Below are 16,845 nucleotides of genomic sequence, written 5' to 3' on the forward strand. Positions count from 1 at the left end.
ATATCAGGAAAAATTATCCAGACCAAAAAATCTATTCTATTTTTTTCTAATGATAAAGGAAAGGCAAAAATACAAAAATAATCTTGTCTATGATGTTCATTTGTGATTTAAGTTCTCTGAGAAATGCATGCCTAAGATAATATTTTAAATGCTTATTTTATATTGATATATGGTAGTCATAGAATTATAGAGCTGATTATTATGGACTATTTAGGTTATATTAAATTCTATATTGGATCAATATGTATATCACATTGATGATATAACATATACACATTTTCTGAGAAAAAGTCAAGTTAACTGTAGAGTTTATCTGGAACGTATATAGTAGAAAGCTGCAAATATCTGGCCATGTTCAAGTTGAGAAGAAAGATATTAAAACCATTTTTTAAATATGGTATACACTGGCGGAGATGAAATTTAGCCTATAATCAAACGTAATTATAAACGCCCATATATGATATGTTTTTAACTTCCTTTTTGGCAAAAATTATTAAGAGTGATGTTAGGTATAGGAATTCCCATATAGTTAAATGATTTGAACTTTGCCTTGGAGTTGGCTGAAAAAAGATTTGACCTAATAATGTCAACTTCCTACTATCTTTAGATTTCTAAGAACTCTGAGATTGCAAATCATATTAGGTATTTATCCATTTTGGCTTCAAAAGCTCATTAAACTTCACAGACCCATGAACTTTATATAATGGGATGCCATTTTCCTTACCTAAGTTCATTTAGGAGAAAATTAACCCAACTAATTTGGAGAAATGACATGCCAACTTCCAATCATTCAAACAAATCCAATTTTCCATTATAACCTTTAAATAGATAAATGTCTAAGTCAAGCAGGACAATAGTTCAGTAACTACAAAAGGCTGAACACTACTGAGACCAAATTTTAAGCTAAAATTATTTAAAATTACTTTAAAGTTTAATAATTTTGCATCCTAAAATGCACTATCCAGAAAATAATTTATAAATACATAAAGAACTGATATAAATAGTGTAAGTCAAGTCACATCTATTTCTGTCTCAGGATACCATGCATTATCTGCAATGTATATGTTATAAGAGTATTTATAAATTATCCATAATTGTATACATGTGATAAAGAGAGGACTACCCACAGAAGAAAACAAATCAAAATTGTATTTTAGATTCTCTAGATATTATACATTTAGAATGTACATATCATTAAAATATTACATTAATTTGAGCACAATGTCCCTTAAAATGAAAAAAACTTTCTGATCTCAAATTGAGAGGTAAGCTACCAGACAAAATTTACAATTATTCATAAAGAGTCTCCTAAAAAATCATTTTTCAGAAACAAAATTTTCAATGGTACTCTTCGGGAGCAACGGCTACATTTAAGCAAAGTTTATACACAAAAATGAACATTTTCTTTAACATAAAAAGCAGACAGTACTGTGCTATGATGATCTAGTGGCAGCTTATAAGCAGTTTGCCTGTAGGGAACTCTGTGTGCATTCTGCCCACAAATTCACTATACCCAGCACACACACTGAAAATACATGTCAGTGGTTTCACAGATACCAGTGAGGACATTCTGGTTAAAATGTGAACCACAATAGCAGAGTATTGTTTCCCAGGTAGGAAAAATAAAATGCAATAGTTTAACATAAAATTTCTTTCCTAAGTGGGATTAGGAAAACAAATCTTCAAAATTTACCCTGAGAGTTTGTTTAGTGGATAATGAAAATTATGAGAAACCAATAAGCAGGATTTACTCTTAACACAGTGACAGCTTACCTGATATGCCATTCTTGCTGGTGTTCAATAAAGCTACAGATGCCGCAGAAACTCTTTTATTGTTCACAGTCTGCCCTGGTTTTCTTGAGGTACATTCTTCACTATCACTGTCCTGTAAATTTAGTAGCCTTGGCTGGAAACACTGTAGTCGACATGATCTGATATTGCTTAATATTTCAGAAAGGGACAGTCTATTTTCACAATGTTTACTGGAAGCATTGGTCCGAGAGAAATTAGAAGAAAAGTCTATAGTTTGGGAAGAGCTTGAAAAACTATTCAGCATTTCAGGGTCTATCTGTTCCAGGACTGGGTCATGTTCTGTGGATATTCGGTCCATTATGACCCTGAAAAGCAACATAAAACCAAACATTAAGTGGAGGAACTTAACATTTTCTCTATACCTTCCCTTCTAGTTTGTAAACAACAACCAGGCCAAAACAAAGAGTTTACCTTCCACCTCTGCCAATCCGCCTCCTTGCAAATCCTATACATCTTCTTGGGACTGTAAGTGTTGTAAGGCAATGCCTATACCTCAACTTATCCAACTCTGCCAATTCTGCATTTTCACACGAATGGTTAGCTTGGTCCAAACGAGGCTGCAAAATCAAACAAACAAACAAATAAAAAACCAAAATGCACGAAGTAAATCTAAAATGAAGAAAAGTTAAGACCATTATAAAAATAAAGTAGCTACTGCATTAGCAGACCAATTAAAATCTATCTTATGACTTAGATCTGATAAAAAAAATCTAGACATAAAACTGTAAACTGGGGGCTTAAATGAATATTAACCAGGTTAAATTTTACAAAACTGAATAAAAAGTTCACTCACCAAAATTACCCAAATTGAATTTAGTTTATAAATATAAATTCATTTAGAGTATATTATATTTAAAAAGAAATATATCTTCAAAAAATAATATGGTTTTTAACATTTATATACAAAGTAGAGACAGTGAAATTATGTAGTAATTTGCAGGCTTTCTACTGAGATACACCAGAAGGAATTTTTGTTGGGCTGAAAACTGCACTTCAAGCACACATGGGTCAAGGTGAAGCTTCCTCTTTACTTTTAAGAAACACATAGCCCATTTCTTTGTCTTTCCATTCACTTCATCATTCTATTGTTCTGTGTCTTACCACTTCCATCCCCTTTCATAAAATTTCCCCTTCTCTCAACAGCATAACCAGTAACCAAATCCCCACCTCTCCTACATTAAACACATACACCCTAAAAAAAGTTGTCAGTGTCTATGTTTACCATTATACTACAAGACAAATGGTTTCCACAAGCCACGTAAGAAAGTCAAAGCCATCCTTACAGTGCTACAGTTGTTATACCTTATCTGAAAACCTGAGCATTGCAGAGTGATACAATGCTGCACCAAAAAGTTATGAATACATTTATCGGGCAAAATATTGCCACGAGGGAAATTTTAAAATTATTATTACTTTGTTTGATACTTACTGGGCATATATGCACAGCATAGGCCTGCATAACAATAAGTCTCAATAAACACTCAGCAGCCATTAAAGGTTCTAGAGCCAATTTAGAGATTCTGGGTTTACCTAATTCTAGCAATGACATACATATTGAGCAATTTTCATGACTGCTGAAGCTATAATTAAAGCCCAAAGTGAAACAAGATTTCTCAAATATGATGCATTATCAATTTCCAACTAGAAGACTCTGATACCCTTTGAAAGAACTCAGTACCTTTTAGTATCTTTTACCAGTATTCACATAATGGATGTTAAATAAAAAGTGTTGATGTACTTCCCATTTTTAGATCAAGACTAAGTCACTCTGACATGAGTTATCTGTTAATTCCAGTTCACAAAACACCGAAAAGTTCTTACAGCATAATACTGGCATCCTGCCCGCCTTCTGAAAGCACAGGGACCATCAGGATCATTTTCTTCTTCAGGTTCTGATACTGGAGACGGTACCTAGACAAAATAGGCATTCCATTTAGGAGTTATCAAAAGCCATCAGATCAATGTTTATAATGATCTAAAATTTAAACCTGATCACAAACAGTAAATATTCCTATATTACATACAGCAGGCAGTGAATTCCCCAAAACATTTATGACCAGTAAGAATTTTCTATGGTTAAAAATCATTGTTTTTAATGAATTAGTTCTTGCAAGTAAGTACACATGGTATTGCTTAATTGCTTCTGAACATGAAGTGTTACTGACTTAAAAAAGAATACCTTTGATATATCCCATGATATTTTGTAAATAATGTATGTGGCCATAAATATTTAGTGATGATAGTTATATTTCACCTACAGGTAGGTATGTTTTTATCCAATAACTTTTTCTCTCTGTAATAAAGCCAAAAACTAGGAAGTAAATAGGCTTATCAATAGCCAAAAAAAAAAAAAAAGATTTCACAGAGACCACAGATTTTACTTAAAGTGGAGTCTTTTCTTTTATCTCTGCAAGCCCTATTTTTAAAAAATCGCTTTTTAAACTTAGCAGATCAGAGCAGAAAATTAGAAGAGGAAAGAAGACTTGCTAAAAGTAAGCAGATTGGTTGCTGAAAGAAGTGATAAGCCCATCACCATATAGCAAATGAATAAAGACTTTCAAAACATATTAAAAAGCATTCTGCCCAGGCCATTGGGATATCAGGCCAAATATCCCTAGGCAGTCTGAGTTAGGGTAAGTAGTACTGATCCGTAACAGGACATTTTATAAATGTCATAAAAACAGATGAAATGATACACAAACTCTGACATGGCAGGGAAATAATAGGTTTTAGATAAATTTCCACCCATAATGGTTAAAGTTAAAAAAAAAAGTTTTGGTACTTAAGTTTCAGTTGTCTCGCACTTTCACTTTGTAGTATATCTTTTTTCTGACAAACACTGGCTCAACCATATTTACTTGCAAATTTTTGAACCTCACAAATTCCTCTCTTCCTATTTTGAGAGGAAAAATGTTTTCTCCACATTATTTCCAAACTGTGGTAATTACCACTGGGCAGGGTCATCCAGGGGAGAAAGGGATTTGTTTCAAGAGGTTCCAATATACCTCCACCAACCCTAAGTGGGGAGACACAAAAACAGTGAGCTGGGGCTGGTTCTTCTTCCTGGGGAACCAAGCCCCAAACCTGAAATTTGAAAGGAAATCCCAAATGTGAAATTTTACACTTTGGTTGCTTTGCAAATCAAGTATCTCTTCCAAGATATACACAGGAAGTATGACAAAGTCTCAGAAATTCTTTGCATAAAGTATGTTACACCTTCCTCCCAACTACCATTCCCCAAGGGTAGGTTCCAGGGGACAAAGTCAGTCTGAGACATGGGAAGAGAGAGCTGATGTTAGGAGAATCAAGAGCATGAACAAGAACAGGCAGGGTTTTTAGTTCTGCTATACTGCCAGTTGGGTAAGTCTGGTTAAAATGTTTGTTGTCTTAAGGCTCCCTATTCCCTCATTCCTCATTTATTGGACAAAGAAAAAGCATATGATTACTTTAATGATCTTGTTTGCAATAAAATCCTAATTTTAGAAGTGCTACATTCTCAATAGTTGCCTCAATGAATGATGCCCAACTACAGGTAAATACTCACTCTTTAGCTACATGAGGATACCATAAAATTAATGAGGGTTCTTTAAAATTTTCAAAATGTCATTTTCATGTGGCAATGGGGGTTGGGGACTTTATGAATAAACATAAGAACTTAAAGCAGAACTGTAGAACCCTTAATGCACAAGGAACATATGACTAGTGATGCTGAGTGAGCTCTACTTTCAGGCTGGATGGACTGATTCATTTAGCTGTGGATTTCATTAAATATGAAATGTCCGATCTTAAATCAAAAGTGCAGTTTATTATAATTCAAACAAGAATCAGTACAATTAATCCAAGTATGGGCCTAAACTATCGACACACTTTTGTCATCTTAACAGCAGCTTGTTTATGCCAGCAGTGAAGAAGCCTGGAGAGCAAGTGGTGATGAAATCGCAAAAGTCGTTTTCTACCGCTTGTTGAGAATTGAGTATTATTCCAGCAAGAAGGGGTCCAAAGCCTGGAAGAAGTGGTAGTTAGTTGGTGCAAGGTCTGGTGAATATGGTAGATGACAGAGAGTCTCCAAGTCTAGCTTCTGTAGTTTGAACAGTGTTGTTTATGCGACATGTGGTCGAGCATTGTCTTTCAAGAGGATTGGCCTGTCTCTATTGACCAATCTTGGCTGCTTAAGCACAAAAATCCTCATTTCGTCCAATTGGTTGTAGTAGATATCTGCTGTAATTGACTGACCAGGTTTCATGAAGCTGTAGTGGATAATACCAGTGCTGGACCACCAAACAGACATCATCAGCTTTTTTTGATGAATATTCGGTTTTGGACTGTGTTTTGGCACTTTATCTTTATCCAACCATTGTGTTGAATGCTTGCAATTGTCAAAAAGAATCCATTTTTCATCACACGTAACAATATGGTATAGAAATGGTTCACCCTTATATTGTGGACAGCAAAGAAAGGCAAGCTTCAAGACAATTTCTCTGATGACAATCACATAGTTCATGCTGAACCCACCTATCCAGCTTCTTTTCTTTGCCAGTTTGTTTCAAATGGTCCAATATTATTGGAATAGTAACGTCAAATCTTGCTGCTAATTCATGTGTAGGTTGAGATGGATTTGCTTCCACTACAGCCTTCAGCTCATCATTTATCCACCTTCATCTCAGGTCGCCCACACGGCTCATTTTCAAGATTAAAATCACCAGAATGGAACTTCTCAAACCATGGACATACTGTGAGTTCATCAGCCACACCCTTCCCAAACACTTCGTTGGTATTTTCAGCTGCCTGTGCTGTATTGGTTCCACGACGAAACTCATATTTGAAAATAACACAAATTTTTGACTTATCTATGATTTCACAAAAATTGTTCTAAAAAAAAATTTGAAAGATAACCACAAGCCAAAACATGGGTTTGAAAGACTGAGGATGTAACTTCACAATAAAAATAAATCAAGAAGTCTCCAAGTGAAATGTCAGAAATATCAACTGTCAAACTTAGTACTTTAGGAAATCGGACATTTCATACTTACTACCCTAAACAGCAATAGGGAAAAGTTTCTTACAGGCCACAGTATCATTCTTAAAAGGCTGGGAATGTATAGCAAAACCTTCTAGCCTCTCATTAGTAACACAAATATAAGGTTATTCTACATATATTTATCTAACCATGTCATTTTCTTACTCAACATTTTTAATAATTTCCCAGTATGTATAATGCAGATAGAGGCCATTGGCCATCTGGCTACTACTATAGGCATCATTCCTTTCACCTCCATCCCTTCTGTGTTTTACGCTCCAGCAACACTAGCAGTTCTCTCTAGTACACTGTGCCTACAGCCCGTTCCTACACTTCCTATCTGTAAAACTACTATTTTTTTAGGACACTATATTCCTCACTCCTTCAAATGGTCATATGATGAATATCCCATGGCTATTCAAAGTCCTGCCTCATGCTAACTAGATGACAAAAGTAATATATGGTTTTATTAAGTGTTTCTCAAGAGCATATGAGATTAAACATATCTTTGCATATTTAATACCATGCATATAAATCCCAAAATATTTTCTAGGGTAGAAAAGCTAAATAAGTGGAAAAAAAGAGTAAAAATAATATAATCTAGCTAAAGTGGACACATTTTATGCAAACTCTATATTTTAAATGATTACAGCAATAAAGGGTTTTATAAAGTCTTGCTTCCAAACATATCTGTGATGTTGGTTTTGAAAAGAAATTTTCTTCAAAGCAAATAAGTCAAAATAGTTAAAATAAGGTAAAGCTGTTAGCAGGTCCAAGGTCTTCGTTACAGTACTCCCTTTAAATTTCCTATCCCATACAGAAAAAAAGAGAGTATTGCAAAACCAGGTGCTAAACAGTACTATTTGCTGAAAAAAACTGATCCTTTAATATATAAAGTAAAAAGTCTTAATATTCACCAAAGAACTACTTTCAGAAGTTAAAACTTGAATTAGTTCTTCTAAATCTTCTTTAGATTCAATAAGGAAATTAATGTTGGCAAATATTTACAATTATATATTAACTGTCTTAAAACAGTGATAATCTTTGGATAGTAATTAGTAATTCCATTTCTAAAACTCTATTTTAAATACAGGGGAAAAGGATCTATGCTCATCTTTATAAAAGGAAAAAACTGAAAACCATCAAAATGTTCCACAATAGAATAAATTCTACCCAACTGATGAAAAATAACAGAGAGTAAATACCATTTCAGTGGCTACATAAATAACGTAGAAAATGTTTATGCTGTAATGATAGTGGAACAAACAAGAATAAAACTCTAAGATGTCAATTATGTTTTAAAAATATAGCAATATAAAAGACTAGAAGGAAATGTCTTTAAAATAGTTTTAAAACAAGCACCTGTGGAAATTCATCTTCATCTGAGCTGTGAAAGTCATATTGCTTAATGTCACTCTTATTGATCACAGGCAATGTCTCAGGAGTGGGTTGCTGAGATGTTATCAAAGCCTCTGCCTTAGGCTTCTTTGGGTACTTCTTCTTTTGACGAACCACATCAGAAGCCTCTTCTTTCAAAGACAAATGATGAGGGTGCTGTTTACATGACGATTTTTCCCCCGAAAGGAAGAAATAAAAATCATTTTAGAAATCATGAAAAACTATACTGCTCTTTGAAAAACACACATTTTTACCCAGGAGATGATTTTATTATTTTAAATATGCAAAAATTATTCTGTGATCATTAAAACATGCTTTACTTTCTGCAAGTTATGATGAAAAATAATTATGGTATTTATATTTTCTTTTTATATTGTTAATACTTAAAACTAAGATGTTAGTGATTTTTAGATTGTTCTAATAGTACACAATCTAGCATTTAAAAGGTATTTAAATTCAATTATTTAAATCCTCTGTATTAATGATGAAAATAACTATTTTAAAAATAATTTCATTGGATCATGAATTCATTTCTACATTCACTTATTTCCAATTTTTAAAAATGTCTCTTCTGTGGGTAGTAATTTTTTGAGAAAAATAAGCTTATTAACTGGAAAAAAAAAAGGCTTCACTTTTTAGAATGTATAATTACTGCCTCAACTGAACAATAATCAAACTGTTCTCAAGTACCTCAGGGTTTTATGGAGTTACTTGAGAGGCCATCTGGCAAAGGGACTTGAGTGAAGGGGTAGGTTTCCAGCCCCCGCCTCTCCTCAACAGAGCAGTTCTGTTTGTTTTAACGTACTGACATGCTTTTTAATAAAAAAGGATCTACCACTTTAAAAAGTTAGAAATGACTGTTCCAAGCACCAAGGTACAAACTACAAAAGTGTAAAAATACTTCAGAAGTTATATATTCCCACATGTAGTCCAGATGTTAAAACTACTTTAGGGTCAAAAACGGTACACACACTGAAAATGTTGGTTGAATGGCAAATTATGTTTAGTGAGCTATAAACTGTTTTGTACAATAGGTATAACTATTGCAACAAAAGGAAAACCTCAACTTCTTAGAAACTCCCCATATTTTAAGGTGGGACGTGTGACAAAGTAAATATAGTTAACTATGTGTAACACAGTAGGGCAACAATGGATACAACCATATCTATTAAAATTAGTATTTAAATAGGCTGAGTATTTCTTCTTAGAAGAGATATAAAATAAGAATCAATATATAATAAAGGCTGATTCTGTCAGCAATTATGGGTTAAGATTTTTAGATTCTAATGCCTAACAATCATATATGTAGGAAAAGCATTGATTAATATAAAATGGATTTTTAAAAATAACTTACAAAATGACATTTGCACCGATAACTTTTTTTGGTTATAGAGGCAAGTATGATTTAAAGAGAATCAGCTAGGTGGGCTAGATGCCTGTGATTAATAAGAAAGAACTTCGGTGTTTGAATTGACATGAGCTGAATAAAGGAGAAGTCATCCTGCTCCACATTCTTTCTTGACCTTTAAGAATGAACCCATGAAAATGAGGACTGGATACATTTTTAAAAGATGAATTTTCCACAAATACCCTAAGTCACTTTTTAAATCTTGCTACAGACAGTAACACTCTACTATCTAGATGCTTCAGTCAATACCTCAATTTTTTTTTTAGACAAGGTCTCACTCTGTTGACCAGGCTGAAGTGCAGTGGCAAGATAATAGCTTGCTGCAACCTCCAACTCCTAGGCTCAAGTGATTATCCCACCTCAGCCTCCTGAGGAGCTAGTACTACAGGCATACACCACCACACCTTGCTTTTTAAAAATGTTTTGTAGAGACAAGGTCTCGCCATTTTGCCCAAACTGGTCTTGGGCTCCTGGCCTCAAGAGATCCTCCCATCTTAGCCTCCCAAAGTTCTGGGATTACAGGTATATACCACTGCATCCAGCTGATGCCTGTTTCTTATTTAAATCTATGCTCCTTAAAATTAAAGGTTTTATTAGCTTTTATATATCTGATTCAAATACCAAATCAATATAATTACTTAGTCCAAGAGACTAAAATAATCAGAGTCTTGCTCTTACATTAGGAAGAAATTGTGATTCAGAAATTAAAGGACTTTCTCTAAGTAGATAACAACTGATAAATGCTGGTTCAGGCAACCATGATGACAAGAATAACTTTCAATAGTCTCAATGAAGAAAGCTTTCATTTTAGATGTTGATGCTTGCCACTACAATGCAGGGTTTGCTCAGGCTAGTTAGTGATAATAATGAGACTTTTATTACCCATATTCTCTAGGGAAGCAGACAGTACATTGGAAATCAAAGGACTGTTAGATCTGGACTCAAACCCTGAATCTGCCACTTACGAATTATGATCTAGAATCACACAGAGATAAAACCTACCTTAAAGTGTTGTTCGTTATGAGGATTAATAGGTCAATATGTACATAAAAATGCCTAGCAAAGTGCTTGGCAAATGGTAAGAACTAAATTCATATGAATTACCTTTTTCCTTCATCAAACTATATTAAGACATACAGAAATCAACAGTTATCTAATCAATATTACCACATATGCTTCTCCCCAGAGGATATTCACCTTAGTTTTACATTCTTGGACTTTGTGATGATTTCCATTATGAAGAGTTGCTGGAGTGGCATATAAGTCTTTTTCTGATCTATTGATTTTCACTTCATTAAGGATTTCACCGCCATAGTCTCCCAAATGATACCTTAAAAAGGTAACAAAATACAAGAACATGTTGCATAGTTTAACAATAAAGCAAGAAAATAAATGATACCTCAGTTAATCAGAAGGCAATCAAATAGAGCTAGTAATCAAATTATTTTTAAAAGAAAATTTAGAGGAATAAACAAACATGCTTTGATTTAAAAAAACCCCAAACAAACCAAAAAACTGAAAAAGTGCCTAAGGTTATAGAAAACAAATTTCTTACATATTTTATATTATCAAGCACTGGGAAATGTTGTTTATAATGCTTACTTCAGAAATCACACAAAATTCTGTTAGTTTTAGTTTAGTCCATTTAATTATGCAGGAAGATATTGTTACATTGGACACATTTCCAAAAAGGGGTGCAATAAAAAATAAAATCAATTAAACATCCATTTCCCTCAGATCTTATTTAATAGAAACTTTAATACAGAGAGCTGGACAAAATGATCTGTAGGTTATTTTCTAAATAAAATTCAATGATTCTGCCAAAAAAAAAAAAAATTAAGTGCATTAGAGGAACTATAGTATACACAAAACTCCCCCAAAATTTATAACACAAATGATAACTTAATTTGATTTCTTAAAAAAAAATCTTGTAAAAATGTAAATTCTGTTAAAGAATCAATATCAACCATCATAAAGCTTAGAACCTCACTCCCCCAATCTTTTGGTTACATTTTACCCATCATTTGGCTAAAGCTTCCACTTGTTTTTTAATAGTAGCAATGTTACCTTTTTTCCACAACTTCTAAGGTTAAGTGCAATAATTCTCGTTTTGTTTTCTCTCTTCTTTTAATCATTTCCAAAATTGTTATGGCTCTACTAAACTCTCGTCTCAGTTTCAACATCTTTTCATAAGAAGCTTCATCATTCTTACGATTCTATTAAAAATAATATCAATTTTAGAAGAATAAACAATTAACCCAATTATCCACATTTCCAGCTTTGTTGAATAAAATATTATCAGACTCAAATTTAACCCATAAAAGTAAAATGTTAAAAAATGTTTAAAAAATCATCTAAACAGCAACTACATAGGAGCTCTGAAAACAAAAGTATGAGCAAATACTTCTTAATAGTCACAAAAAAATGTTCTTGGCTGTTGAAAAGATGGAATGGCATAGAAGAGATAACTCCAATGTAAACAAATTTAAAAAATGTCTGCCTGAAACAAAACCTAGTATATTAGACAATGTAGTCCATTTATATCATGGTAAGATATTTTCCAATGACAGAGAGAAACTGTTCTATCCAGACCAAGGTACCTAAAAATAGCCAAAATAAGTCTCTATCCATCCATCTAGCTCTGTAAATTGGGGGCTTGAAGGTTCAACACACTGCACTGCAATGAATAATGACATGTAAAGCTTCACTTAAGAAACTCACACAGAAAACTAAAAGTAGCATGTCAAGTATTTCAAAAAAAGGGGGATTATCATGTCTCAGTGTAATAACACCTCACTGCAGAGAGAATGAGATTTAGCAAAAATTCTGAATTTCAGAATATTGTTAATTAGTTCTTTAATTAATTACAAAGTAAAAGCCCTGTTACATAACTAGAGAAGGCTCAGCATCTATCTGCACATAAAATTATTATTAATACAAACTAGTCTGTTAAATCAAACATCCTGCTACTTAATTAACAGGCACAAACTATTCATTTTATAGACCACTAATACCCCTAAATCTATGTAACCAGACTGAACTGTACTTAAGCAATCATTCCATCCTTGAGTTAAAAATTCAATATGACATCTGAATGCTAGAGGTTTCATATTAAAGTATTATAAAAAAGAAAATAACAATTGAGAAAATTTCAGTTATGTTTTTTCTTTTGTGTAGTTTCTTGCATTTGAAAAATAATCACCGCCTATTAAAAATAACCCAAACTAAGTCCCACTGAGGTACTGCATACAGAATATTAAAAAACTCTTAAGTCAGTAAGTCATCCTTTCATCTAATAAAAAATTCATCTTTTTTTCTTTCAGTAGCATGTGACAAAAGGCAAAATAAAATCTAAAGCATAGTTTTAAGCTATGTTTTTTTTTTGGTCAACATGCAGCAATAATACCTTCCAATTAAAAAAATTAACTTTATCAACAGCAAATATTAAATGCCTACTCACACAGGATATTGCACACATCTCCTATCCTCAAAAGGCTTAAAATCTAGTAAGAATGACAGACATACAGAATCAAAAGACATAAAAATACAAGGTTACATGCCAGCTGGCAGCTGAATAATATTCAAAGGTGCTCCAGAATCTTCAGAGTGCCCCCCTTCTTCAGTAAGTGTTCCTCTTGGACTCTGTGCTTCTGCTTTGTCTCACTCATTTCCTGCTCTCTTGGCCTAAATAACTACCCTTCCTAACTTTTCCTTTCCCCGGTCCTGTCTTTTCTATTCTTTTTTTTTTTAAACTTTTTCTTTTGAAATAATTTCAGACTTATGAAAGTTACAAAAATAGTATAAAGAATTCTCATATATAATATCTTCATCCAGATTCCCCAATGGTTAATATTTCATATTTGCTTTCTCTCTCTGAATGTATATACATCTACATGTATGCACATAAACACACACATAATTAGCAGTATTTTTCAAAATTTTCAAGAAAAGTTGAAGACATGATGCCCTTTATCTCCAAACACTTTTTTTTTTTTGGGGGGGGGGGGACAGAGTCTCACTCTTCTGCCCAGGCTAGAGTGAGTGCCGTGGCGTCAGCCTAGCTCACAGCAACCTCAAACTCCTGGGCTCAAGTGATCCTTCTGCCTCAGCCTCCCGAGTAGCTGGGACTACAGGCACGCGCCACCATGCCCCGCTAATTTTTTCTATATATTTTTAGTTGGCCAATTAATTTCTTTCTAATTTTAGTAGAGGCGGGGTCTCGCTCTTGCTTAGGCTGGTCTCAAACTCCTGAGCTCAAGCAATCCACCCGCCTCGGCCTCCCAGAGTGCTAGGATTACAGGCGTGAGCCACTGTGCCCGGCCTTATCTCCAAACACTTTTAATATTAATATGTATTTTCTAAAAATAATGATATTCTCTTATATAACCACAGTATAATTATCAAAACCTGGAAAATAACATTAATATAATCCCATTATCTAATTTATTTATATAAAGAAACCATTCATATTTCACCAATTGTCCCACTTATATCCTTTGTGGCAATAAATAAAGTTACTGCTATAAAGGACATCAGTGAAACAGTAATACTTATTGTTAAAATTTATGAATAATAATTTTTTCCCCAGGTCTAGGCTCTGACTCAGGATTAAAAACTACATTTAGTTGTCATGTCTCTTTAACCTCCTATAATTTAGAATAGCTCTTCTTTCTGTGGTGATCATGACCTTAACATTTTTGAAGAGTAGACACCATTTATTTTTGTAGAATATTCCTCAATTTGGGTTTCATTACTATTTTTCCATGATTAAATTCAAGTTATGTATCTTTGGTATGACTACCACAGAAGTGATATTGTGTCCCTCTCATATCATATCAGGAGTTAATGATACTATTTGTCCCATTACTGCTGATAATAACATTTTTTTTTTTTTTTTGAGACACAGTCTCGCTCTGTTGCCCAGGCTAGGGTGCCGTGGCGTCAGCCTAGCTCACAGCAAACTCAAATTCCTGGGCTCAAGCGATCCTCCTTCCTCAGTCAGTCTCCCGAGGAGCTGGGACTACAGGCAAGCACCACCATGCCCGGCTAATTTTTTCTATATATTTTTAGTTTTCCGGCTAATTTCTTTCTATTTTTAGTGGAGATGGGGTCTCGCTCTTGCTCAGGCTGGTCTTGAACTCCTGACCTCAAGCGATCCTCGCGCCTCGGCCTCCCAGAGTGCTAGGATTACAGGCGTGAGCCACCACGCCCCGCCAGCTGATAATAACTTTGATTAAGATGGTGTCTGCCAGTTTTCTCTAGTCCAATACTATTTTTCCTTTTTAATTAACAAGTATGTTGTAGGACTATATAAGTAGTATTTTGTATCTCACCAAATTTTCCCCCATTAGTTTAGTGTCCATGGATCCTAACTTTTACCTGAAACAATTATTATTATGGTGGTTGCCAAATTGTGATCTTCTAACTCCACCACCCCGCCAACATTTGTAATTTTGGAAATCTACTGTAAGGAAGTGTTCCATTCACTTTTATCTATCTATCTATCTATCTGTCCATCCATCCATCCATCTATCCATCCATCCATCCATCCATCCATCTCACTATGGACTCATGGGTTATTCTATGGGTTATAGTTCAATTACTCTGATTATCTATTTTGATATTCAAACTTTCCCAGCTCTAATCAGTAGAGTCCCGCTTAAAGCTGGCTCCTCTGACGTGGCTTTGACATTCTTCAATGACATTCTTATTTTCTGGGATAGCAAAAGGTTCGTTCCGAGCTTATCTTTATATTTTTCCAGCCCCAGACCTGGAACCAACCATTTTCCTACGGAGCCCTGCTTCCTTTTAATGGAAAATAGTGTTTAAAATCAAGATCTGCATGCTAGGCATGCCTATTGCTACTAGGTGTCATTGCTTCTAGAGCCTCTCGGTGAATAAAGCTAAGAAATAAGTATATAATTATATATATGTACATACACACAGATTTATACCTATTTCTAGCTATATCAATATTAAAAGCCATGGATTCAGACAGACATCTTTTCTATTCTTCTAAGGTGGCCCTATTCCCTATATTCAAATCCACTTGCCCCCTTTACCCTTTCTCACAACTGTTTCTGCTTGAGGCCAACTCCTTTCTTCTTATTACAGTTATATATACAGTTTTGTACTTACTCTCAAATCTCTAGGGAAGTGGTTCTCAAACTCCTGTACTTTAAAATAAACTGAAGATCTTTTTATAACCAAGGATGATTCACAGGTGACTGTTATATACAGCAGAACTCAGAACCATTACCCTGAGAATTTCCTCTCCTAATTGTCTATCTTACTTCTTTGGGCCACACAGAGGGAGGAGAGAAGGCACAGACACTAAGAGTTGAATCTATGTGGTTAAACATAATAAATATATATATTGATTCAGGATTTCCCAGTCCGTGCATTTAGACATGCTGCATTTAGACATGCGTCAAGACTATCTCATTTAAGAATGTCTTAAAGTACTCCCAAATTAAATATTAGTTTAGTGAATTAAAATTAAATTCTAGACTGTCAAACAAATATTTGAGAAGTTCTTTAGGTTTTGCATCAGCTACACAAGTGTTTTTAAGTCTGTGGAAATAGAAAAGGAAACACAGAGCCTTTGTCAGCTGTATTTGTCTTCGCATACTCCAATGCTTGCCCACCTCCTGAACAGCTAGGAGGTATTCGTTATTTGTTGAGTGCTTTCTCATCTTTCTGATTTCAAAACACATAAATGTTTCTAACTAGCAACAGTGTGCATGACAGGGATAGTCTTTGGTCCTATGACTGAAAACAAGAGAAATAAAAAGTAAAGGCCATTAGAAAAGAAAATGTACCTATCTGCAGTAGAAGACGAAAAATAACTAACAAGCAAAGGATAGGAATCAGAGTGTCAGGAAAAACTATTATTAGTGCTCACACAATGGTGAAGTACCTAAACACAAAAAACAGTTACTAGCAATTCTCACTATATAGTGGTTAGAAAAAAGGAAGAATAAAAGAAAAAATATTTTTTTTGAGATGGAGTCTTGCTCTGTCACCCAGGCCAGAGTGCAGTGGCATGATAACAGCTCATTGCAGTCTCAATCTCCTGGGCTCAAGGGATCCTTCTGCCTCAGCCTCTTGATGTTTTAGCATTCAGAAAATATGTTAATAAATACTGCTAATCTTAAAGTATTCCATACCCACTCGCTAAAGGAAGTCCAATAGTACTTTTCCTTCAAAG

The 16,845-nt window shown here is 34.2% G+C and overlaps 1 protein-coding gene across 1 annotated transcript in view; it reads right to left on the bottom strand.

Moving 5' to 3' along the window:
• EPC2 (enhancer of polycomb homolog 2 (Drosophila)) overlaps positions 1–16,845 on the bottom strand; it is a 128,541-nt gene that overhangs the window by 18,675 nt on the left and 93,021 nt on the right. Inside the window, exons 5-10 of the mRNA XM_012659457.1 lie at positions 11,703–11,851; positions 10,833–10,965; positions 8,192–8,383; positions 3,634–3,723; positions 2,224–2,369; positions 1,774–2,117 (exon numbers count right to left, since the gene is read on the bottom strand). Of these exons, the coding sequence (XP_012514911.1) occupies positions 1,774–2,117; positions 2,224–2,369; positions 3,634–3,723; positions 8,192–8,383; positions 10,833–10,965; positions 11,703–11,851 (1,054 nt within the window). The remainder of the gene's footprint in view (positions 1–1,773; positions 2,118–2,223; positions 2,370–3,633; positions 3,724–8,191; positions 8,384–10,832; positions 10,966–11,702; positions 11,852–16,845) is intronic.

Source organism: Propithecus coquereli, unplaced genomic scaffold (assembly GCF_000956105.1).
Source record: "Propithecus coquereli isolate 6110/MARCELLA unplaced genomic scaffold, Pcoq_1.0 Scaffold118, whole genome shotgun sequence".
NCBI lineage: Eukaryota > Metazoa > Chordata > Mammalia > Primates > Indriidae > Propithecus > Propithecus coquereli.